This window comes from Callorhinchus milii, unplaced genomic scaffold, assembly GCF_018977255.1.
Source record: "Callorhinchus milii isolate IMCB2004 unplaced genomic scaffold, IMCB_Cmil_1.0 Scaffold2, whole genome shotgun sequence".
NCBI classification, from domain to species: Eukaryota; Metazoa; Chordata; class Chondrichthyes; order Chimaeriformes; family Callorhinchidae; genus Callorhinchus; species Callorhinchus milii.
The window spans coordinates 89,502,207-89,529,846 of NW_024704743.1; the positions used below are offsets into that span (position 1 = coordinate 89,502,207).

General features: G+C 38.5%; 1 protein-coding gene across 1 annotated transcript in view; it reads left to right on the plus strand.

The window, feature by feature from the left end:
• Positions 1–13,486: 13,486 nt before the first annotated feature.
• Positions 13,487–27,640, plus strand: part of LOC103184971 (cyclic nucleotide gated channel subunit beta 3) — a gene marked incomplete at its 3' end in the record, with an annotated part of 47,852 nt that continues 33,698 nt past the window's right edge. Inside the window, exons 1-5 of the mRNA XM_042331658.1 lie at positions 13,487–13,569; positions 14,498–14,608; positions 15,385–15,543; positions 15,631–15,675; positions 26,855–27,003. Of these exons, the coding sequence (XP_042187592.1) occupies positions 13,487–13,569; positions 14,498–14,608; positions 15,385–15,543; positions 15,631–15,675; positions 26,855–27,003 (547 nt within the window). The remainder of the gene's footprint in view (positions 13,570–14,497; positions 14,609–15,384; positions 15,544–15,630; positions 15,676–26,854; positions 27,004–27,640) is intronic.

The following is a 27,640-nucleotide window of genomic DNA, read 5'->3' on the forward strand; positions in this document are numbered from 1 at the left end:
TTCTTTCTCAATCTAAACAGAGCCTCACCAATTAAACCATTGGAGGTCTGCCCACAGCTAAGCAAAGACCCAACCAATCATCCATTGAGGTTCATTGGGGCTTCAAAGCATTTATTCAATTTGGGGTATGAAAAAAATCTTGGTCACGTTGTCTTTGGGACAATGACCGTGATTATCATAGGCCTCAGCTGAGTATGAGCAGTTTGGAAGACATTAACCTTTCCACCATCTTCCAGTAATCACAAAGCCCCTGCTATTGATTGCTGGATATACCTGTGTTTCTTTTACGTAGATATACTAGCTTGACAACTTTCAATTTAAACAATACGTAGAGTTATACAAAGTGATATGGCATCGAAACAGACCATTCAATCCAACTAGTCAATGCTTGTGTTTATACTGCACATGAGTGCCCCACCCCTTCGATTCCTATTCCTTCTATTCTATTTATTTCTCCTTTACGTATGCATCAAGTTTCTGCTTGAATAAATTGATACTTTTAGTTTTAATCACAGCTTCCATTAATGAGTTCCACATTCTCATTCCCTTTGCATGACAAAGTTTCTCCTAAACTTCTTATTAGATCTACTACTAGCTATCTTATATTTTCTGCCTTCTTGATTGACTCCTTTAATAATCTTATCAACCTCTATCAAGTCCCCCTCTCAATCAACTACCTCATTACCAAATATTTCATTGGAAAATTTATGAAAATTAGAAACATTTCGTTTAGTTATCAGTAGGAATTGTTATCTGTTACCAAAGGGAGGTTGATATCAGTCCCATTGTTGGTGTAATTTGCCCTTCTCATGCAAAGTCAATAGCTGCCATTATTCTGGGCTATTTACTATCCTCTTTCAAAACCAAAGAGAGAGAATAGAATTTCTTCACTATTATCACCTCCATGGATTGAAACTTAATGAAACAGTGATTAAGTGCATTGCAATACTGATCTTGCATAATGTAATGAGACAGCTTCAAGAATAGAAATAATTGCTACACAAAAATTATGAAAATGTCAACTTAATTATTAGTCTGCTTCATTTCCTGACAAGAGTGATAATGTTGACTTTGTATAAAACAGATCATTAAAGAATTGCACGCAAATAAATACAGTATATTTGTGTAATAAGAACTAATTAAACTGATGTATGTGTAAACCGCCTGGAATTCAATGATGATAGGCAGAAATACTTACATTGTTTTTTTAATTATAATCTACATGTCAAGTCTGTCAGATCCCATTTTTGCTTCTCCAATGACATGGTGTTGATTTGAAGGCTACAACTGGCAGCAGATTAGCAATAGTACAACTGTCAACATCGTAAATAATGTAGAGTAAGACTATACAATTGTAATTGAATTCCTGTTACCAAAGAGCCTATTTGGCTCACTCTTTCAGCAGCCAGTTTTGTACCTTATACTTTAAACGTTATCAGCAATGCATATTTCATCTACTTATTCTTCCTGCCAAAATTCATCATCTCACACTTTTCAACATGGAATTTAATCTATGTGCTCCTGAACTCCTTACAGTCCTCTTCACAGATAGTGACACTCCATATTTTGCATTGTCTGCATACTTTGATACCATGTCTTATCCCAGCTAATAATAATGATAGTAATAATAATGCTTGCATCTGATATAGCTCCTTATAAAGTCGAAATATCTCAAAGAACTTCAAAGTGATTAATGTTAACTTTAGTGATTGTGTATTTTATTGGCAAACTCGGCAGCCAAGTCCCACAAACAGTCAAAAGGTGAATGACCATTTTAACTGGCGGATTTTTGGTCACTGGGAGAAACTCCTTTCACTTTCTGAATAGTCATGTAGCTCAGAGGTTAAAGCCATCGCTTTGCAAGCATAAGACCTGAGTTCAATTCCAGGCAGGGTGAAACCTTGGGCAAGTTTCCTTACTCCACATGCCTAATAATAATCCCTCCAAAACCAAAAACAATAATAAAATTGGTCATTTTCAATCTACGACTGTTTGTGGGACATTGCTGTGCGCAATTGGCTGCCGCGTTCGCCCACAAATATACAGTCAATTCACTTTACAGTGTGTTCTGTGAAGCGCTTTGGGACGGCCTCCCGACATGAAAAGCGCTATATCAAATGCAAGGATTATTATTATTATTATTATTATTATTATAGTGGAATGGGTTCTATAATGTCCACCTGAGCGGGAAGATGAGACTTCATTTTAATCTCATCTGGAGGAATCCATCTCTGACAATACAGCACTGCCCCAGAACTGCGGTAGAGTTTCAGCCTGGATTATGAGCTCAAAATGCTAATGTAGAAATTGACCCCACAATCATCTGACTCAGTGATACCAACCGCCAGGCTAAAAAAAACACAGCAAAAACAAAACTTGTACATATATTGTCCTTCGTGTCCTCATGTCTCATAGTACTTTACAGTCGACGCCAAGCCGGGAGGGGTAGAAGGTGACCATAGGCACGGTTGAGGAGGTAGGTTTTAAGACAGGATTTGAAGAGGGGCGTTAGAGAGGGAGCAAAACAGGGGCTTGAGGGAGGGAGAGGTGTAGAATTCGAACGCTTGTCCACAGCTCAGGTAAGGCACAGGTTCCCCAAATTACGCACTTAATCGTGAGTTTAAACTACAACATGTCGATAAGCATTTTTTCAAACATTACTTTTTTCTCCAACTTCTTGTGTTTTTTTCTATCCTATAGGCACTTTAAGTTTAGTGTTTGGATTTATGAAGCCAATCAATGAACTATTTGTCCTTCCCTTCTTTCTATTTTTCCTCCTCCTATATGTTTTCACTTTAGGAGCACTCTGCCTGGCTGAATCTGAATCACTCCTTCTTCAACGCGCTATAAATAATGTGCCCGTGTTGATGATAGATATCGATTTACTGTTGGGCCCATTTGTGTTTGCATTTCAATTATACCAAAAGCTTTCTGACTCAGGTTCTCATTTTCTCTTCACAAAGGGGTTCAGGATAAAAATGGCACATAGATTAGCTACATTGATCTACGTGTCTGAGACACATCACTGATGAGAAATTGATACGAATCCAGAGGTGTATCATGGCTATCGCGTGGGCAGTCTTAGTTTGTTCCCCAGATCAGCACACGGGTGTTTGTTTTGTTTCTCCCTGTCCCCTCTGTGGATCTTCCTATACCACACACCATTTCCCCAGTGGAAGGATGACTAACTCTCGGTATTTGCCAAATTGGTTGCTGTATTTCCCCACAGAAGTATCCAGTCACACTTTTTACAATATATTCTCTGAAATGCTTTGAGAGGTCTCAACGACATCATAACTGCCCCTGGCTCGGTCCTGGGATTCAAAACTGTAAAGTACTCTGAGATGCCATCCGGTGTGGAGGGCGCTATATAAATCCAAGTTGTTTTTGTTGTTGTTGTTGTAACGTGATATATCAAATTGCAGGATTATTATTATTATTCATTATGAAAGAAGTAAAGGCTACTTTACTAACAATCTTACTTCTTCCGTAACCCAATATACAGTCCCTTGTACCATAAACTCATTGCCATATATTTTATCCATTGGGAATCTCTGGACAAATATTCCTGATCCCAAAGATAATAAGCAAACTTTTCAAATACTGTTTCTTCGTCACAGTTCCACTGTTGTTAATTTAATGATAATGATCTTTCACCCTGGTATATTTTCAAATAAAGTGAAGTTAAAGCTATAAAGAAATCTTGAAATCCAGATTATTTACATTTTTTAGTCTTAACTGTCAGCACAGAAGGAGATTATTATTTGATTGTGTCTGTGTTGGTGCTAGTTTCCCTAATTTTGTTTGGTCAGCCGGGTGTCTGACACATGCTTAAGACTATCCAAACCAAACTTAGAGTTCTATGCATCCCATCTCTACATTGAGAGTTCCAGACATATTTATTGGAATGAATGCGTATTCTCTCTCTGGAGGGATGCACCCTGCTTACCTAATTTTAGAAAGTATTAGGTAAATTAGGTATTAGGTTAACAAGAGCCAAGGCTTAGGGATCCCAGAGTGTGCATTGGGATACTGCTAAAGTCTGACAGCTAAACCACATAGTTGCTATTGAAAGCACAGTCCAGCAAGCTTTCCTGCTGCTTGTCCAGCTAGGATGACCCTACCCCTTAGGCTTCCTAGTTGACGAACTAACTAGGGGACAGGCCATCCTAGACCTTGTTTTGTGTAACAAAACAGGGCTAGTCGGTAATATAGATATTAAGGCTCCTCTAGGGCAGAGTGATCATAACATGATAGAAATTAGTATTAAGTTAGAGAGTAAATGTAGTCAAATCCGAAGCAAGGATCTTAAATTTAAATAAAGCTAACTTTGCAGGTATGAGGAAGAATTAGCTAAAATAGACTGGGAGTGTTTTAGGGACCAATAAAGAAAACCAAAAAGCTCATTAAGAGTGAGAAAATGGATTATGAGGGCAAGCTAGCTAGGAACATTAAAACAGATTGTAAGAGTTTTTATAAATACATTAAGAGGAATAGGCTAGCAAAAGTAAATGTGGGTCCATTACAGGCAGAAACAGGAGGAATTATAATGGAGGACGAGGATATGGCAGAGTCCCTAAATAAATAGTTTGCTTCTGTCTTCACATTAGAAGACACAAGAAGTTTATCAGAAATAGAGATGAACCAAGGGGCTAATGAGAGGGAGCAACTTAGGGAAATTTACATTAGCAAAGAATTGGTGCCAGGGAAATTGTTGGCATTAAAAAGTGACAAGTGCCCTGGACCTGATGGTTTGCATCCTAGGGTTTTAAAAGAGGTAGCTCATGAGATAGTAGAGGTCTTGCGTCTGATCTTCCAAAATTCTTTGGATTCTGGAACGGTTCCCATTGATTGGAAGATCGCAAACGTCACACCACTATTTGGGAGAGAAAAGATGGGGAACTATAGACCAGTTAGTCTGACATCTGTGGTAGGAAAAATTCTAGAAGCCTTAATTAAAGATGTCGTAGTGGGATACTTAGAGGATCACGATATGATTAGACAGAGTCAACATGGCTTTACAAAAGGGAAATCATGCTTAACAAATCTTTTAGATTTTTTTGAGGACATATCAAGTAGATTAGATAGTGGGGAATCAGTGGATGTAGTGTATTTAGATTTCCAAAAGGCATTCGATAAGGTGCCGCATAAAAGGTTGATTCACAAGGTTGGGGCCCATGGAATTAAGGGGAATATATTAGCATGGATTGAAGAATGGCCAACGGGAAGAAAACAAAGAGTAGGGATAAACGGATCCTTCTCAGATTGGTGGGATGTGACTAGTGGAGTGCTACAAGGATCAGTGCTTGGGCCTCAACTATTTTTCAATCTACATCAACGGTCTAGATGAGGACATCGAACTTAATATATCCAAATTCGCGGATGACACTAAACTAGGAGGGAGAGTAAACACCGAGGATGACATTAAAAAAATGAAACGAGATATAGATAGGCTAGGTGAGTGGGCAAATAGGTGGCAGATGAAGTATAATGTAGGGAAGTGTGAGGTCATCCACCTAGGTGGCAAAAACAATAAAGCAGATTATTTTTGCGAAGGGGAGAGACTAGACAGTGTTAGCGTTCAGAGGGACTTGGATGTCCTTGTACACCAGTCACAAAAGTTAGTTTGCAGGTACAGCAAGTAATTAGAAAGGCTAATGGTATGTTGGCATTTGTTACAAAAGGGTTAGAATGTAAGAGTAGGGAAGTCTTGTTGCAACTGTATACGGCCCTGGTGAGACCGCATCGAGAGTATTACGTGCAGTTTTGGTCTCCTTATTTAAGAAAGGAGGGGGTACAACGTAGTTTCACTAGGTTGGTGCCAGGGATGAGGGGGATGAGTTATGAGGATAGGTTGAGCAATTTAGGCCTATATTCTTTGGAATATAGAAGAATGAGAGGTGATCTTACAGAAACCTATAAGATTATTAAGGGGCACAGCAGAATAGATAGTGGGAGACTTTTTCCCCTGGTTGGAGAAACTATAACCAGGGGTCACAGTCTTAAAATTTGGGGTAAGCCCTTTCGCACTGAGTTGAGGAAAAGCTTCTTCACTCAGTGGATAGTGAATTTATGGAATTCTCTACCCCAAAGGGCTGTAGATGCTCAGTCCTTGAACATAATCAAGACTGAGATTGATAGATTTCTTGTAGATAAAGAGATTAAGAGATATGGGGATAAGGCGGTTAGGTGGAGTTAGTATAGATCAGCCATGATCTTATTGAATGGCGGGGCAGGCTAGTGGGGCCGAATGGCCTACTCCTGCTCCTAATTCTTATGTTCTTATGTTCAGGGTTAATGAGAGCTGGGAGTGACTGGTTTGGTAGCAGAGGAAACTTATTCGGAAATGTCATCAATGTCTTGTTGAGTTTTCCTCATTAAGTGCTGAAAGGGTGAGTTATGTATTTTAATAAAGATTCCTCATTGCAACATATTATTTAACTCCCATTACAAGACTGAATTCCTGTCATGGGCACCAAATACATATGAGGTGGTGGTGGGTGGGGGGGAACAGGAAGTCCCATCTGTCTGTTCTGGTGGACGTTAGACGAGCTGAACAGGGAAAGGAGTTTGGCCAATGGCCAATAACCTAGCAATAAAACTGATCATTCACTTCATGTTGTTTGTGGAATTTTGCTGTGCAAATTGGCTGCTGTGTTTGCCTACAAATACACAGTCCATACACTGGAGAGCAATTACCTGATAAATGCTTTTCAGACGTTATGGGCACTTTTTCACATGCAAAGATTACATTCTTTTATATATTTATTCTTCAAGTGTCCAACTAATTCTCTTTTAAATATAGATTATAGTAAACCAGTGAGTTAAATTACAGGCCCAATTAGATTACTGCCAGGTCTTCTTTTCATATGTAATCTAATGTTATCTCATTCCTGGGTTCACATCATTTTTATAGCCCACAATTATCTCACTCCTGATTTATGATGTGACTAGTTATCCGTTAATTCAATTACAGTCTCGTACAACATGACTCCAATATCTCCAATATATTGAATATTTAAAATAGTGACTTTGTTTTTTACTCTCATCTTCTCTCCTCAGCCCACCTTAACCTTAATCTACCCCCCACCTCCTTCCCCCAACCCCCGACAACTCTTTTAAAGGTGTTGATTTGTGCCTGGGATATGGTTTCACATGGATAGGCAGCTCTTTATTATTTCACTCAAGTGTTTTTCTTCGCCTGTGAGCCCAGTCACTGAGTGCAGCTTACTATGTGACTATAGGGCATCACAGCTAAGGCTGGCATGAATCCATTCATATCTTCCAGTCACCAGAGATCAATTAGGAAGCATGAGCACAAGTTTTCTTTCCACTTCATTACCAAGCACTGGTGATATTGTGGCTAAATGTAGCCCTTGTTCTGTTCTACCCCCACCCCACCAGTATATATTAGGCAGTGCTTTAGCCACGACTGGAATTTAGACTTGCAGTGGGAGTTAAATATTACAGAATGTTGTATGAGGCTGTAATTGAAAGAGGAATACTTTTTAAAACTAATAACTCACCATTTCAGCACTTAATGATGAAATCTCAACAAGACGTTGATGATATTTCCTAATACGTTTCTTCAGTTACCAACTATTTCTTTCTTCCCACCACCATCCTCCCCCTCAACTCCCCAAGCATTTTGTCTTTCAATCAATTGTACACATATGTGAATGATGAAATCATGGCTGAATGTGTCAGCTGAACGTGAATGCTGATGCACAATGTCTCATAGCAGTTTGAGAAATAATCCTTGTATTTGATATAGCACTTTATCATGTCTTATAAATGTTTCAAAGTGCTTCACAGAATATACTAGTTGCCATTACGAACAGTAGTGTCCCACAAACAGTCGTGGATTGAGGGACTAAATTATTATTATTATTATTTTGAGAAATTATTTTAGTTAATTGGTTTAATAGAGCTGGAACACTGTTCATTTGTATCCAATCTATCTTCCTCTCCCTGCTTTAATTTTTCAATTGTTTTTGTTTGTCCCAGGGACCGGACCTTCTGGTTAGCATAGCTTTAACCAATCTAGGGTGTGCTATGCACCGGGACCAACAGTCACACATTGTTGATGCACTTATCAAATAGAAAATTCAGTCTGCTAGTGTGACAATCTATCCTCACAGGTCTCCAGCAATGTATGTTTGTTTTGCAGTCCTGTATTACCACAGTGATCGGTGAAGTATTATTGACTAATAATAATATAATAATAATCCTTGCATTTAATAATAATAATAATCCTTGCATTTGATATAGCACTTTTCATATCTTCTAGACGTCCCAAAGCGCTTCACAGAATAGACTGTAAAGTGAACAGACTGTATATTTGTGGGCAAAATGAGGCAGCCAATTGCGCACAGCAGCCTCCCACAAACAGTCGTGGATTGAAGTGACCAATTTATTTTGGGTTTTTTTGAGGGATTATTATCAGCATGTGGAGTAAGGAAACTTGTCCAAGGTTTCACCTGCCGGGAATCAAACCCAGGTCTCGCTTGCAAAGTGAGTGCTCTAACCACTGAGCTACAGGACTCCAAAAATAGCTTCAAATAGGTCAGAGCATAATAATAATAATGCAAAAGAGAAGGGCTTTCTCCTATTATTCTGACCAACAATCCATATAAATCCTGTGAAGTGATTTGAGATATCCTCCTGACATGAAAAGTGCTAAGCGAAATGCAAGGATTTTTTTTTTATCTTTTTCTCTTCCTTTCAGTTTTCCCACTGTCTTCTCTGATTTCTCCAGTATCACCTGAACCTTTGAACAGCCACATTGGGTTTAGAGACATCATACTGTGTAGCTCTCTGGCCAGGTCACATCTCGAGTACTGCATACAGTTCTGGTTGCCTTGACATAAGGCGCCTTCCCAGGCCCCAGAGTCAGTGCAGAGGAAAGCATCGAGGATGATCTCCCCTGTTAGAGGAATGAGCTCTGAGCAACAATTAGACAAGCGAGGGCTCTTCAGTTTTGAGAGACGATTTCTCAGAAGGAATCTTGTTGAGGTACAATTTTTTTTAATGGCATTTAAAAAGTAAATCCGGATTAATATATTAGTATGCATCAAGACAGTTGATCAAGAAGAAAATAGGTTCAGAGTAGCAATGGACAATTTAAGAACACACACAAGGGAGGTTTTCTTTTACCCAGAGGGTAATTAGCAACAGGAACAGGTTACCACAAAAGGTGGTTGATACTGGGTTCATTTAAAAAGCAACTTACCATGGTAAGATGGTTGGGTGGGTATTCTGGAAGGATGAAAGCAAATGGGCCTTCTTCATAAACTAATCCTGTGATCTTGTGATCTCTGATAAGATTTTCAAATGGGATTTTACTAAATAATTAGCTGGCTCATTAATCTCAGGTGAATACATTATCTTAAAACAGAATATCTCAAGAAATATCTTGAGATCATCTCTTGGTCCCAGTATTTCATGAAAGAGTGTAGTGGCATTATGTTGTCTTAATATTAATCAAATAAACTAGACAGTTAATTAATTTCTCTCTCTTATAGTTCATTTAAAAAAAAGACATGTCACAGTGAACCTTGGAGAGGGAATTAGAACCAGTAAATTTATTAGCAACATGGAAAAATTAATTTCATCGTAACCTCATATGTACTTTAGTCAGCCTTGCTCAGTTGGCAGTGCCTTCCCGCTGAGTGAAAAGGTTGTGGGTTCAAATCCCACATCGGAACCTTAAACTTCCTGTCTAAGATGACATTCAAGTGCAGTACAGTATTGGGGAGTGCTGCATTGTCAAAAGTGCCATCCTTCTGATCAGACATTAAACCAAAGTCCTGTCTGTTTGTTTGGGTGGATGTTAAAGATCCCATGGCATTGCTCAAAAAGAGAAGGGGAATTGGCCAACAATCCCCAGGTAAAATTCAAAGCTGTTGGCTGTTTGTCAGACGTTGCTGTGCCTAAATTGCCTGCTGCGTTCGTCTACAAATACGCAGTCACAGCACTTTACAGTAAATCCTGCAAAAAGCACTTTGAGACATCTCGACATTGTGATAGGGGACTATATTAAACGCAAGAATTATTATATTATTATTCAACAAGAGGTTGAATCTTTCATTTTCCCCCCCTATATTTTCTCTTTATATTTTGGCTGACATTATTGAGATACCTGAATGTATTCTTAATATTTTCATAAAAGATAACAAGTTAAATATTTAGTGAGCCATTATTTATTTAAAAATATAATAAAATACCTCGTATTAAATTAGCTGCTGGCAATATAATAAATCTGGGAAATGTGCTTTGTTAAAAGGTGTTCTCCTTTCAAATATTCAGTCACTACACTTCACAGTGAATTCCTTGAAGCACTTGGAGACGTTTTAACATTGTGATAAATCATTGTTTCTAATAAAAAGATTATTATTATTAGAATCCTGCAGTTTAGTTATTTAAAATAAAATAGCTTTCTGACAGCATTAACTTCTGACAGCAACAACTTGCACTTACATATCACCATTCATGCAGGATAGCATCTCAGAGCGTTTAAAATAAGAACTCAACAGTCAGCATTACACAAGCGTTTTACACACCAAATTTTACAAATTTTTCACTACTGTCTTGATGATTCAAAGCACATTTCTAGAAACGTTATAAAACGTCTAAAAGTTCCACCAGTCAATATTTCGGCTAATAAATAATAACCTTGTTTCTTCTCTTTTTCTATCTTTCTGCACAAGTTTGCAATTGCACAAACTATGTATCCTAACGATTCCCATTAACTGACAGTTTGAGGGTGAAACAATCCAGCCCAATGGAAACTGTTATCCAGGGCATGTTTGTGAGTGATATAGTTAGGACTCCATGGCTTTCTCTTGCTGCCCCAGTGAATCTTGCGATTTGCATTCTAATTACAAACTTGACCTCATTGATCTGATGTGAATTGTTAATAGCCTTTTCTGCTCCTCTGAGCATGGTGTGCATAAGCAAAATGACTTTTCTGTATTGAATTGACCGAAAGCCAGAATTGAGTTCCATTCCTGATCATAACACAAGTGCATCACACCCATCCATGGGAAATCCATTCCAGCAGTAGATTGGGTCTGAAAGCACTCCCTGCGACTCACTCCAGTACTAGAGGCATCAATATTTGGGACTTCTGGACTCCAAGTCATCACCCCACTCCTTATAAAACCTACTCTTGATCCCTCCAACCTCGGCCACTACCGCTTTATCTCAAACCTGCCCTTCCTTGCCAAAGCTCTGGAACGTGTTGTTGCCAACCAACTTCATGCACACCTCTCCCTCCACACCCTACTCGAACCTCTCCAGTCCGGTTTCCGCCCTGCCCACATTACAGAGACAGCACTCGCGAAAGTCACAAACGATATCCTCTCTATCTGTGACCAGGGCTCCCTCTGCCTCCTCGTCCTTCTGGACCTCTCCGCCGCGTCCGATACAGTTGATCATGCCATCCTCCTCCACCGCCTGTCCTCCATCATCCACCTCAGTGGGACTGCACTCACTTGATTCAAGTCCTACCTGACAAACCACCAGCACTATATTTCTGCTTTTCTTCTCACTTTCACCCTGTCACCTATGGGTACCCCTCCTTGGCCCCCTCTCTTCCTCATCTATAAGCTCCCTCTCGGTGATGTCATCCGCAGACATGGGGTTAACTTTCACATGTATGCAGATGGCACTCAACCCTACTTTTCCACCTCCAACTCTGACCCCCAGTCCCCTGATGTTCTATCAGCTTGTCTGTTGGACATCAAGAGCTGGATGAGCGCAAATTTCCTGCAGTTAAATGTCAACAAGACGGAAGCCATAGTCTTTGGCGCCCATCAATGTCTTCCGTCCCAAGGTTCCAACCTCCTCAACCTACCCGACCTATCCTTAAAACTCTCAGAACCCGTGTGCAACTTAGTTGCTCGAGGTGAGTTTGAATATGAGATCTGTTTGAAGAAGAAAATGAGACTAACTGGAAGAATCTGTTAGATTTAGAAAGTTAAAATTTATAATAAATTACTGCTAAAATACTTTCCTAGTGAGACAGGTGGATAATCCTGCATATAATTAGCACATTCATTAAACTGTGAAGCCATTGCATTCAGTCTTGGGCACCACACCTCAGGAAGGATATATTGGCTCTGGAGGCGGTACAGCGCAGATTCACTAGGATGATACCAGGCCTTAAAGAGTTCAATTATGAGGACAGGTTGCATAAACTTGGTACTTTCATACATTCTACCCTCTGCCTTGCCCCTCCATCCTCACTTTTAAAGCCCTCTTTATTCCCTCTAGTCCTTTGAGTTTAGAAGGTTGAGGGATGATCTGATTGAGGCTTTTTAAATAATAAAGAAATTCAATAGAGTAGATACAGAGAAACTATTTCCTCTGGCGGGGGAATCCAGAACAATGGGGCATAATCTTAACATTAGAGCTAGGCCATTTGGAGTGAAATCAGGAGCAGTCTTTCACCCAAAGGGTAGTGGAAATCTGGAACTTTCTGTGAAAAAGCTGTGGATGTTGGATCCGTTTCCATTTTCAAGACTGAGGTGGATAGATATTTGTTAGGTCATGGTATTAAAGGATATGGGGCAAGGATGGGTAATTGGAGTTGAGGTACAGATCAGCCATGATCGTATAGAATGGTGGAACAGGCTCGAGGGGCTGAATGGCCTACTTCTGTTTCTATGTAACTCCTAAAATCAACTTCGAGCACAATTCAAGTCACATGAAAATGTCACCAAAACTCAAGTCAATTTAAAAAGTGGAGGAGTTTCATAATGTGCATCGCAGCTATAGTCTTCTATTACAGACTCCCACAGTACACAAATAAGTACACAAAACACATGTGGAGCTCTCTTCGCAAGACTCCAAAATCTTTAATGATCAGCAGCATCGCCATTCTCTGCCAACCTTATGCGATTAAGGTTGATTTCTACAGCAGTGCGCTGATATTATAAGTCAATGTTTACATTAACTCAAACTAAAATCTCTAGGATGTCTTTGAAAAAGAAGTCTATGAGATGATTTGATATTCTATTACCTTATTTTGTTTTGTTTAAAGAAATATTCAGCAGTTTTGAGACAACAGAATGTCAGGCACAATGTTTTTGCTGCTTACTTTGAGATCATTTTAAAGTTTACGGTTTAGAGACTATACAAAACAGTACAATTTACATTTAAATAACTCCTTTCATATCGGGGGAAGACTCAAAGTGTTTTAAATATTTGGCTGGGAACCTGATCAGGGTAGATGGAGGAAGGAAGATGGGGAGGGGAGAAATAACTAAAAGCCCAGTCAAAGAGGGCTTTAAAAGTGAGGATGGAGGGGCAGGGCAGAGGGTAGAATGGCTGAAAGTTCACCCACTTATGGTGGGCTGATCTGGCAGGGGATATGAAGCCTGTTGATGTTTGCTGAGCCGAGAGAACAGCTAGGTCAGTAGGGTTTCAGGAGGTCACAAAGCTAGAGTGGGGTAAGGCCATGAGGGATTTGATTCACTGGGGGATGGAGTCGAGTAAAGATGGCCTCATGAAAACTATTGCCGGACTGGACATATCTTGCAGAATTCTGGATGCTGTACAGCTTTTGTAGGGAGTTGCTGGGGAGTCCAGTGAGCAGGATGTTGGAATAATCATGCCTGGATATGGTTCTGCTGAAAATCCCTGTCACAAGATTGGCCTTTATGTCCTAAGGCGCAAATACAGCTGAGTATTTAATAGGATCGTGACAAGACTGCAGATTGCTAGTCTTTTAATCTTCTTATTTAACTAGAAATCACAGTGTGTAATTATCCAAAGTGCTTTGAACGTTAATGAAAACCAATATATAATAAATATATTGCGTACATATGACTATGTCATTAAATTTACAAATTTAAAATAAAAGCAAAGGATGCACCTCAGTAGGATATTAGTGCAAATCGAATATTGTCACCTAACTCTCCACAACAGACTATTTGTTTTTATATTATTTACTGTGAATAACATTTAAAAGGATGCAAAGTTTTCACATAATAAACTGTTTTTTTTAAATAATCAATGTGTATCAAGATGGATGTCTGTCACAGTCAAATTTCAGCGAGGCAGAGTTCTGAAAAGCTCAGCTTTATTTAATTCAAACCACATAATTTACAATTTCCAAAAGAAAATACCACAAACCATTATAACTCATACATATTTAAAGTCCGACAAGTGCCTGCAGATATGATTACAGTGTGTAATAACTCTCCTTATGTGCATTCATGCCATCCTATGCAAAATCAATGTACTGTATGGGTTCTGTAGGTATTAGTAAAACCACCATAACCTGATGGCTTGACCCCATGTTAACCATCCTTGTAATGGCTATAAAACATTTTTTAAATCTGTTATTCGCTGATGTGGTACCGTAAAAAAGAAAATTAAACCAAAACTCTTAAAACAAGCCATTAATGTATTAACTTTTAAGATAAAAAGAATATAATGTGGATCAGCATTTGATTTCTTTCAGCAATTTCTATTTTGCTCTTCGCTCCAGAAAACTGGAAGGTATTAGAAACGCTCTTCTCACCGAGACAAGCACATTTCTTCCCAAAGATATTACTCGAATTCCATTATTTCTGAGAGACCAAGTGAAGGGTCAAGGCCCGTAAGGTAGTGAGGCATACTGGATGAAAAGAGGACAAGAATCAGAAATTAGTTGTTATGTTATATGTCATTGGGATTGTCTTTAGAGTTAATTGATATTCATTGCATTTACCATGGGGAGGAAGGTTCTAATGCATTTTCAAGTCTTATGAAACCAATTAAATCTGTTCTGTTAGACAGTACAAACATCTTATGCGAATATTAACTACCCACTTGAAGTATATCTGATTTAATCATCATCAAGGTCCATCCTAACAGAGGTTACCAACAATATTCTGGTCTTCAATACAATACCTCTGGGTGTTGATCCATTGTTGACGTTTTCACAGCAGTTGCTCAGTCAGTCCACAGCCTGTGATTAATTCTTCAATATTTGCCAGTCCTCAACTTGTCCTTTTCACCAAACAAACCTGATGTCAGTTTCAATTTTTAGTAACCTGGTTACTTTTGGAAGTTAACATAAACAACATAACTAATGAACCAAATGATGATTTTATCAAATTACACTGCAGGTTGACTCACAAAGGTCTGGAGGATTCATTTTGTGTTGTTTAAGTTTGATGTAATAATAATACAGAATTTTTATTCTAAACAGGACTGATCTTCAGTATGTGAATAGCTCTGACCAGCCTGTTCTTTAAAATGTTAATCTGAATTAAGCCACGATTACAGTGACAATCTCATTTGATTTCTTCAGACTGATTCAGAGCAAACACATTTAGATCGTTCCCATTGGTGTTGCAAAAACATTCCCCCAAAAATGTTTCGTAAATTTAGACTGCGATTACAAAAAATTGCACCAAAGGAGGAAGAGGAAAATGTGATTCAAAATGCCGGACCTCAACAGGGAGACAAGACTGCAGAACAGGTTTGTGTTCAACGGATTGATTTTCCACAACAGTATTTCCTGTCACTTGTTTATGTTAAATACCCCAGGTACAGCTTTGGTTTTCTGTTTACATGTTTCTTCTTTATAGGTGGACAAGAGAATCGAAAACAACCACAAGAGTGATGAAGCAAAAGATGCAGAGGTCACACTAGCTCCTGCAGATGCTCGGCAACAGCAAGGTCTGAGATTCGAGATAACAATGTAATGTGTACAGAATACACCCATCAACATTGCATGGCATGGTTAGAATTACAGAAAGAATATTTGAATTGCGAGCAGGTTCAGTGTCCATTGCTGTTCTGGAATGATTTTTCTAAAATATCACAGTAAAGAGTTATGCAGATATCACTAACTTTGCCTTAGTGGTACATTTTTGAAAAGTGAAGATGAAAACACCATAAACCACAATTTAATAACAATCTGAGTAAGGGACCCACAATAAAAGTCACCATTTTTTCGTTTTTTCTGACTGGAGGGAAGTGTTCAGTGATATCCCCCAGGGGTCGGTATTGGGACCACTGCTCTTTTTGATCTATATAAGTGACCTGGACTTGGGTATTACGAGTACAATTTCCAAGTTTGCAGATGATATGCTAGGAAAGCTAGGAAAAGTAGTAAACGTGAGGAGGATAGTATCAGACTGCAAGGGGACATAGACCGACTGGTAAAATGGGCAGAGACGTGGCAGATGAAGTTTAATGCGGAGAAATGTGAAGTGATGCATTTTGGGAGGAAGATTGAGGAGAGGCCATATAAGCTGATGGCAGAATCTTAAAGGGGGTGAAGGAACTGAGAGGAACAAAATTATGAGGGGATTCGATAGGGTGAGCAAGGAGAAACTATTTCCACTGGCGGGTGGGTTGGTAACCCGGGGACAATGATTCAAAATAGTTGTTAAAAGAATCAGAGAGGAGGTGAGGAGAATTTTTTTCACACAGCGAGTTGTTCGGATCTGGAATGCATTGCCTGAAAGGGTGGTGGAAGTCAATTCGATGACAACTTTTAAGAGAGAAGTAGATAATTATAGGGGAGGACAAGTTTGCAGGGCTATGGGGAGACAGCAGGGGAGTGGGATTGATTTGGATAGATCTTTTAAATGAGCTGGCACAGACACGATGGGCTGAATGGCCTCCTTCTGTGCTGCATAATTCTATGATTCTATGATTTTCTTCATCTTTATAAAACAAATGGTGTCAGCCTGGCTCAGTTAGTAGCACTCTTGCCTCTGAGTCAAAATGTTGTGGGTTCAAGTCTATGTTGGGACTTGAATTTACATAGTCTAAGATGGCACTCTAATGCTGTCCTGGGCGGGTGTCAGAGATGCAGTGCTTCGGATTAGACTTTAAATCAAGGTCCCGTCTGCCTGTTCAGGTGAATGCTAAAGATCCCTTTCTCTACGGAAAAAGAGAAAGGAGTTTCTACTTGTGTCCTGGCCAATAATCCCCTAAATAAAATTAGTGATTAATTTCATGTCTGGATGTGGGACATTCCTGTGTGCAAATGGCTGCCGTGTTTGCCTACCAAAAAACAAGTGTTCCACTGTACAGTAAATTCTGTGAACTGCTTTGAGACGTCCTCCCAATATGAAAGGCACTATACCAAATGCAAGAATTGTTATTAATAACGTTTTCCTTATCGATTGTTAAAGTATGGTTAGGAAGTTTTGTCCCCCTTTCCTTTCCCTCCATGCAACCCAGAAGTGATGATGACTCTTGTGTCAATGATGCTGCAAATCTAGTTAGATCTGACTAGCAGCTCCCTCCCCATTGCACATAGCAGTAGAAGGCAAGGTGACATGTCTTAATTGTATTACACCTGTGAGAATGGATGAATATTGTGCAGTTTTCCCTGGTTATCTTTGTAGATCAGGGAATTTCTATGCAAAACTTTCCTACAAAGGATAAATACATCAATCTAAACATTTATGTAGCACAAGGGGAGTTGTTATTTGTTTCCATTTTGTTACAAATCTGACAGGTTTTTCACAGTACGCATAATGTAGTTGAATAATGCTTTCACATGATTATTACAATCACCTTTGTGAGTCAAAGAGAATTCACAATGCGATGCTTTATTAGATTAGTAAAGCTGTTTAACTGGAGCTAAAATACATTTCCAGAAACAAGACTGAAATCCTATTTTTCTGTTCATCTACAGGAGCATCAAACCTCAAATCAATCTGATATTTCCCCAAAAGTACAAGCACACAGACACATACATACAGTTTCCAATAGTGGTCACTACAGAGCAGGAACCTGACTTGATTTTGTTCTCTCTGCAGTGCCAAGATCAATAAGGCCAACGGTAACACCCCATCCACAAACATAATACTTTGTGCAATGTAACCTGGGCTCGTGTGTAAGGCAAAAACCTGACACAACCTTAAATGAGCGAAATCAGCTTCTACAACATTATTTTCTGAATTATAGATGACCTTTGGTAAAATAAATAAACTAGACTGCTTCAAGCAGATTTTGAAAGAGGCTGCTAAGCATTCGGATTGCTGTAATTTGTTTTGAGGTAGATGATGATAAAAGACAGAGCTACATTCACAGCTGAAAAGATGCCTGACAGTGTTAAACCTTTGGAGAAATAAGAGAAACCCAAGGGTGAAGCACAGATTAACTTGTGTAGAGAGAATTTTTTTAAATGGCATTTGTGTAGATGCTATTTCCCTTTCCTAATAACAAGAGGCACAGAATGAAACATGATGCAACTCTCTGGAGAATGGTATGAATGGTAAACACAGTGAGACAACCCATCAAAGATAGCTGAATTAACATTACCAGCCTAGGAAGATTAATAATGAGGATTAATATTTTCACAAACTTTGGACTGTGGGAGGTGGAAGGAGGTGAAAGATAGGATGTTTCATAACAAATTCAACAATGCAGTTGAGAATTATTAAACCTGTTAAGGAACACTGCATTTTTTACCCACAAGTCATAATTGACAGGACTTGAGGGAGTGTTGTTCTGGCTGGATCTGAAAAGGGTATTCTTTTGTAAAAGAATTGAATAAACAATATGCTTTAAAGAGAACTGATCCAGTGCCAGTAAGAGAGAGGAGGCGGCACTAGCAAATGGCTGAATAATTGAATCAGTTGGGAAACAAAAAACAATGATGATGTACAGGGATTGGAAAAGATAGCGCTGATATTACATTACATGTTTTCCTGCAGAGACAAGGCTGCTATCAGCTATCCATAATGAACCTTGGCCAAATTTCCCTGAACCAAATAGAGCTGAACCTGTTTTCAATGGAGCAAAGTGATTTGAAGAGAGATATGATCCAGGTGTTTAAATTGCTAGGAGCTATGAATATTAGAACCATTGAAATTTGCAGCACAGAAAAAGGCCATTCAGCACATCATGTCTGCACTGAATCTTTTAAAGAGGAATCCTTCCAGTCCTATCAACCTGTCAGTTTCCCCATACTTCTGTAGTTTACCCCTTTTTAGATATCTATTTATATCTATTTAGTTCCTTTTTGAAAGATAATGCAGATTCTTCCTCAACGAATATTCTCAGCAGGGCATTGCATATCCTCACAACAACAACTTGCATTTATATAGTGCCCCTCAAGCAGGGTACTGTCTCGCAGGGCTTAACAGTGGCGGAGACTGACACCGAGCTGGAGGTGGGGGCTGGTAGGTGACTGTAGGTATATAACCACTCTGTTCGTGAAATCTGTTTCCCAATCACTCCATTTGTTCATCTGCCAGCTATCTTAAATTCACCTCTAGTCACTGACTCACTGGAAATATTTTTTCTCTATTGAGTCTAACAAAAGACTTGGATCATATTATAGTTGTGAGCAATATGTTTGCTCTCCACCATTGTACACAAAAAGGCATTGCTTTAAAATGAACAAACCTAATGCTAGACTGAAGATACAATTTTACCTCCCAATTTTTTTCCATTATTAAATACCAAAATATTATTCCCCAGGTTCTAGAAATTAATTTCATGCAAAAGTGTCTGAATACACTTTTTAGGTGCCTCTCGAAAAAATACTTATGAACAATGTTCTTCTAAAGCAATTTACATAGTTCCAAAGGCTGACAAACTGCATGTTAAAGACTGTATATATTCAAAGCTCAGAACTGAATTAATATACAGTAAAATTTGCATAAGTCTAATATAATTATAAGTCATACATCCACTCGAGTCCCGTTTCATTTCCTATTAAACCCACTTAAATTTATATGAACTAGTTATATTAACCATCACATATCTGGTAACACCGCTACTGCAAAATTTAGTTTCCCACCCCAAACGGAACACAACACAGACACACCCCAACATTCTCCGCTCCTTCCCGGGGCGTAACATGAATATCATCACACATATTAGTGTGGGGTGAGGGGCTGAGAGAAGAAAGAGTGTCACTTTATCACTTGGTGAGCAAAAGGGTGAGGAATGCCTCATCAGGGGAGCAAAAGGGGCCCACCACTACATGCACGCATAATAGTCTTGAAATGGCATGTGCAGTCATCCACGTGAAACAATCACAGGAACCTAAGTCCCGACCTGCCACCACATATGCACATATCGGCTGCAATGCCAAAAGACCACACGTGCAACACAAGTACGGAAGATTAGGTTTTGACCAGTCATCATGGCATCAGGCTGTGCAGATACTCCAACAAAACCAAATTAAGTTTATATTCTGTTAAAACATTCTGTTTCGAAACCTGTTTGGTTGTGTCATTCATTGTACAGTACATGTTTTCTGCACATGAGGTACTGTGATGTGAAGTACTGTTTTTGGATAGAATGAGCTACAAGAGTTTTAATATGCATGGGTTCAACAAAGTACAGAAACCTTGCCTTAATGTCAGCAGTCAGTACAGTACTTGAGTATTTGTTGTGTGTTAGTCATATAAAATCCATCTTTATGTAAATCATATATGATATTTGTAAGTTTGACATAACTCATACTTTGCATAAGTCATATTAAATGTTATTGTCCCAATTGATATGACTTCTATTAGGTTTACTGTAATTGAACATTTTAAATGGGATAAATACTGATGCATTTCAAAATTATGAAATATGTTTAGTAATAATCATGTGCAAATCCTGTAAGTATATGAGAGAGTTTAATTTAAAAATATAAAATCATTAAATCTACAGCAGCAACTACCCAGACTCCTCCTGCTGCCAAAAGCACTGAAGGACCAAAGCCACAACCAGCAAATGAAGCTGTCCTTGTAGAACTGTCTGAGGCATCTGAACTAGAAGCACAGGACAGACCAGGAGCAACTGATGGAAATAAGCAAGTAGAACTCAACACTTAGGAATTAAGTTCAAATAATGGTGTCAGTCTGGCACAGTTTGTAGCACTCTCCCCTATGACCTCCCTTTGGGATGTGAAAGGCGCTATACAAATGTAATTTTGTTGTTGTGTTATGAATCAGATTGGGGGTTTAAGCCCATGTTGGGACTTTGAGTTCCTAATCCAGGCTGACACTCCAGTGCAGTGCTTGGGAATCACTGCATTGTTGGAGGTGCTACCTTTCAGGTGAGACATTAAACTGAGGTCCCATGTTCTGGTGGTCCTTAAAAATGCCATGGTGCTATTAGAAAAGAGAAGGGAGCTTCTCCCAGTGTCCTGGCCAACAATTTCCATAGATAAAATTGATCATTCACTTCATGACTGTCTGTGGAACATTGCTGTGCACAATTGTCCACTGCATTTGCCTACAAATATGCAGTCAAGAAAATTCTGTGACATGTCAGTTGTACAGATGTTATTTCAACGATTATTATTATATATTTCAGAATACGAAAAACTAGGTGAAAACATGACATTGGAAAACAGGAGCGACGTGATAAATGATCAGATAGATTAAATCAGTTGTGAAGAATCACAATTTTTCCAACTGAATCTCCCCCACCCTTCAAATCAGCCAAATGGCTTGCTCTTAGTCGCAGTTTCAAGATGCTTCATTTACCATCTTGCCTGCTAATTGACTATAAGCCCTGAGGTTTTTTTTAATTCTGGAGGCAGCATTCAAGTGTTACTCCACAGGATGTCAATTGATTTAAGTCAATATTCTATTTTTATACTCACTCGAATGTCAGTCTCCATGATTGGGAGGACAAATGCAAAGGAAATTTCTTCGAGTGAAGATTTGGTGATTTCATAAGGTTATAATATAATATCATCCTTGCATTTGATACAGCATCTATCATGTCAAGAGGATAGCTCAAATCATTTCACAGAATTTACTGTATTTTTGTAGGCAAATGCGGCAGTTAATTCGTGCACAGCAATGTCCCACAGACACCCATGAAGTTCATCCACAAAACACAGTCACTCAACTTTATGGTAAATCCTATGAAGTGAAAGGCACTGTACCAAATATAATGAATACTTTATCATTTATTTAAGTGAATGGCTAATTTCTCCTGGCATATTGTTAGCCATGACAACAGGAGAAACTCCCTTCTGTTTTCGAATAGTGCCATGGAATCTTTAACGTCCACCTGAACAGGCAGATAGGTTTAACGACTCATCCAAAACAAGGTGAAACCGGAATTCCCTGAACCAGTCCTGAAGTCCTGGGATCTGTGGGGTGGGCAGATCAAAGGTACCAGACTATAATGTCAGAATGTCTACTTCACAGATAATTACTGCATATTTAGGGAAATACAGAACTTGAATTAGCAACACTCCAATATAAACTTTTGTGAGTAGAACACTGATAATCCATGTGTGAGTGACGTTTAAACGTTTAGTGTCCCATGTAGCAGAAGACTGGTATGGTCTCAGGCATAATGACACACACTGATTCCAAGTTTAGGGGTGTGCAGCCTTAGTAAATATAGTAGCATTGATCCCAGAAGTTCAAATAGAAATGTATGACAGAGTAGGAGGCCAATTGGTCCATTTTTCCATGTAAAATGCAACAGAGTACAAAACAGAAATTTACATGGGATTAATTAACTGCCTCAACTGTATCCAAAGTCGGGTGGAGCTAGAATGAGATGGGATCATGCATATTGTTGCAATTGTTGAATCAATAATAATAATCCTTGCATTTGATCTAGCGCTTTATCACGTCTTTAAGACGTCTCAAAGCGCTTTGCAGAATATATTGTAAAATTAATTGACTATGTATTTTGTGGGAGAAACACTGCAGCCAATTACACACAGCATTGTCCCACAAACAGTCGTGGATTGAGTGACCAAATTATTATCATTTATCTATTTATCTACTTATCTACTTATCTACTTATCTATTTATTTATTTATTCATTTATTTGTGTATTTATTTATTTATTCATTCATTCATTCATTCATTTATTGGAAGGGATTATTATCCCCGGAAAAGCGATCTGCCAATCGACTAACAATCAGGTTCCTATTTAGTGCTATATGAATAGAGGTGTGAGGAGTAAGGAAACTTACACAATGTTTCGCCCTACCAGGAATGGACAGGAGACCTTTGATAAAGTACCATATGAGAGATTCCTTTATAAACTGATGTACTTGGGTAATGAGAGCAAGACATGGATGTGTATTTAAAGAGTCTGGCGGAACAGATGGTAGTTGTTATGGTATCTAGGTGAAGATGGAATATGTTTTAACTGAGTTGTGTTACCAATGAAGTTAGGCTGACACAGTTCAACTTGAACAGAAGGCTCCAGCTCTGCCCAAAGAGAGTCAGGCATTCTACCGACACAAATGCATAATACTAAATTCCAGTTAGCCAGGTACCAAACTGCCTGAAGTCAGTTTACACTGATGGAAAAAGACATCCAGAGTTTCTCGATTTTAATTTATCTTCTGATCTTCTACTTTAAATCTGATACATTATTGATATCCATTTCGTGAAGCCTGAATACTGGTGTGTCACAGCTCTAGGGACTTATTGCTGGGACAGAAGCGATGGTTTGATTGCTAAAAGTGGGAGCTTAATTTAAAAGGTGGCCTGCAGTCAACAAAAATTAACTTGGCAATAACAGATGGTAGCTGTTTATTCTATACCTTTGGCTATGTATTTTAAAACTATCAAATCCAATTTACATGCCTTGACATCTAATACCTTTTAGAACGTCTTTAAAAACTCAGTTTGAACCCATTTGGTATCCTGTATTGTCCAAGGTATTGCTTCGATATCAAATCACGTACCGGGGAGCTATAAATCTCTATGGATGTCATTTGTTTTGCATCTGTTGAAAAATAAAAGGGCGTAAGTTTGTGTTATTCCAAACAACGTTGAATTCTTGCAACATTGCAACACAGCAAAACAGAATGTATTCAGGAATACTGCATTTCCCCTTCCCCACCCACAACATTTAGATTTAATATTAAAAATATTTAAAGCTATTTGGTGTTCACTATGTGAGGTTATTAATAATAATAATCCTTGCATTTGATACAGTGCCTTATCATGTCATTGATATGTCTCAAAGTGCTTCACAGAATATATTGTAAAGCGGAATGACTGTGTATTTTGTGGGCAAAACGCGGCAGCCAATTGCGCACAGCGTTATTGTGGCTGCATTGCAGAGATGTTGTATAAGTGAAATAGATTTGCTTTTCTCCATCCTTAAACCCTTAAATTTGGTGATTGTCATTGAATGTTTTAATAAATGTAAAACAGTGAATGTGAACATCATTGGATGTTGTTTCAAACGTAAAACATTGAATGTGAACCCCCATCACTAGATGTTGTGAGCAAGAATCAATTCACAACATAGAAAATAGCTAGATATGCAATGTGTAACCAAGAACATTTTAAGAGGCAACTATAAGAAAACACAATGTGGGAGACGATTTTGGAGGACAGGACAATACTGTGGTGATGTATGGATATATATTGCATCTCCCACTCATGGTGCTAATTAGGTGTCAGCCTGGCTCAGTTGGTAGCAATTTCTCATCTGAATCAGAAGGTTGTATTTACTTCAAGTTCCGTGTCAGGACATTAAATTCACAGTCTCGGCTAAAGCACCAATATGTTGCTGGGGGAGTGCTGCATTATTGGAGGTGCCATCATTTGGGTGAAATATTAAAATGAGGTCCCATGCAGGTGGGCATGAAAGATCCCATTGCATTAATCAAATAGTGTGTCCCAATGTCCAGGCCAACAATCCCACAGATTCGCTGTCATGTTCACCTCCAAAATACAGTCACTACACCTTACAGTAAAATCTTGCAAAGAGCTTTGAGATATTGTCCCGACATGAAAGGCTCCATGTCAAATGCAAGGATTATTACTACGGTTATAACATTTTAAAACATGTATTTTCATGGTGATTATTATTAGTATTGCTACTGTATTCAGAGGTGGGTTTTCTTCATGCATCTGAAAATTGCATTGCAAAATGGAGCAAATTAAATGTCATTCCCACAGACTCACAAAGGTTCACTCCTGTCATGCGACTGGTGCTGTGCGTTATGCTCTGCGTGTAAATGGGGAAAATCCACAGCACTAGCAGGTACACCCACTATTTTAAGTCGTTTGACAAAAACATGCAACATAAACACAATATGCCCTGCATCCATGACTTCTGAAGGACACTCTGAATAATGTCAGATTTACATGAAAGGGGAGATTCTCTGAGTGATGGTGAATTTGTGGAACTTTGTGGGTCAGAAAATCTTGTTTTCCACCCGATTATAAACATATCGACCTTGGCAGGTGCATACATTTACTGACAAATAGAGAATAAGATACACATCCACAAAGGTCAGTGAATTTACCAGTGATCAAAGAATCACGCTTGCATTGAGTATTAGCTGAAGCTTCACTACTTTAAATTGACCGCCCAAATGGAAGCCCATAGGTTGCTGCCAAGCCTGAAAAATTGATTAATAGATATGGAGAAGGGAAAATGTATTGTTTTATAAGATTGTAAAATATTGAAGTCCTTATCGAATCTGTTATGAAATGTCACATTTTTTACCCGATGATCACTCTGAAGCTTTTAAAATATTCCATTTCTGAAACTCCTAATTTTCTGTTCCATTTCACAGCAAAAATCAATAAGGACACTTTAAATCCCAATTGGTCTAAATGAACTGCAAGGCAGTCTGCGCAACATACTGTAATAATATAGTGCAATGAATTACCAATCAGTCTAAGCGATACTGAGAGCCAAGGAGGATGTCAGTTTGCAATGGAAACGATATGCCTTTCGTAACAGATGAAATGACAGAACCAAAATCACAAACTAATCAACAAACTAATTGGGAATTAATCTTGTGAATATCTTGTTTTATCCTGTTCTGTGGATCAGTTTGTCACTGATGGATCGTGAAGTGAAGCAATCCCCAGAAAACAGCAATCTGGAACAGGAAACCTGCACCTAACACAACTGAGCTCAAGTACAGAGCTCTGCTAACGAGTGGTTACTTTTCTAATATTATTAATGTGACCAATGGACTATTATCAATAGATGTTTTTCTGATTAAAAGTTTTCTGGAATCAAGAACTTTATAGGACAGTCGATGCACTGATTCCATTAAGGACTGGTGTTCAAAAGAGCATTATGTGCCAATTTAATGTTAATGGAATGGGAAATTGCATTGAACTCTAAAAGAAGAATATAAAAGGAGCAGCAGTTTGCCTACTATTATTTATATACTTTTTTTTACTTATGTTGCATACAATACAATTCAATATTCAAAAACCAGATGCATGGCATTAATTCCAATTTTCAAGTGATGATTTTATTCATGATTTATGTTATTAATTTGGGATTAGAAAAAAATACTCCACACTCTCGTATTCCTGAAGAATGCAAAGGTACTCAAGCCTTTCTTTGGCCAAGAAATCTCCAGGGAAGCAAAGTGCTAGCCTTTATTAGCTCTCTACTGTCTTTAAACATTCAAGTTTTTTTAAAAAAATATATCAAAACCATAAATTTCAAAAACTGGAAGTTGCAATTAAAGCAACACATCCTAGTTTGCAAGTATTCCATTTGAAATTTAACAATAATAATCCTTGCATTTGATAAAGCACCTTATCACGTCGTTGAGACATCTCAAAGCGCTTCACAAAATAATCCTTGCATTTCACAGAATATACTGTAAAGTGAATTGACTCAATAGTCTGTGGGAGAAATGCGACAGGTAATTGCGCACTGCAGTGTCCCACAAACAGTCATGGATTGAGTGATTAAATTATTATTATTTTTTAAATTGGAGTTCTGATATGCAAATCTGGGTGTCTGCATTGTAAATTTGTGTATCTTGTTGGTTTTCTTATATTTTGGGGGATTTTAGGCTTTCAGCTTCACAGTGAACATAGTGCATTGATTGATCAAGCAATATTTTTGACCTTTTCTAACTATCTTGCATTATATTACACTGACACTGATAACTCGGAACACTTTGCAGCCAGGTCAAACAACTGCCTTTGATTCTCACTGAGTTTGCTGACGTTCACCTCCATGACTTGGTGAAGCGAATGCGGGCGAGGACATCCCTATACAAAGAAAAGTTGATTGATCGGGATGCCTCTTCATCAGATGAAAGTATAATAGACAGTAAGTTCTACATTTTACCTCCTCTAATAAATTGTGCAATGCTTGGTTGTGGTGTGTTTTAATGGGATTCCCTAATAAGAAATCAGAGTCATACAAATTGGAATTCCTTATGGCAACGTGAAGTACATCATGCCAACCCACAGGAAAACTGTTCTGATGCAATCTACTCGCAGAGTGAAATGCCTGCAAGTCAAGAGGGATTCTAAGGAGATAATAATAATAATCCTTGCATTTGATATAGCACTTTTCACATCTTCCAGACATCTCAAAGCGCTTCACAGAATATACTGTAAAGTGAATTGACTGTACATTTTGTGGGCAAAACGCAGCAGCCAATTGTGCACAGCAGTGTTCCACATACAGTCGTGGATTGAGTAACCAAATTATTATTGGTCATTTTTCTTGAGGAATTATTATCAAGCAAACATTGAACAAAGAAAATATGGTGGCTAGAAACTTGCCCAAGGTTTCGCCCTGCCGGGATTCAAACCCAGGTCTCTCGCTTGCGAGGCATGTGCTCTAACTACTGAGCTACAGGACTCCTACCTTATTAAGGAAACATTGAGATATACCACAAATGATACCCCGTTGTCTACAAAACATTGATGCACATTCATTCAGAAAGGATAAATTTGTT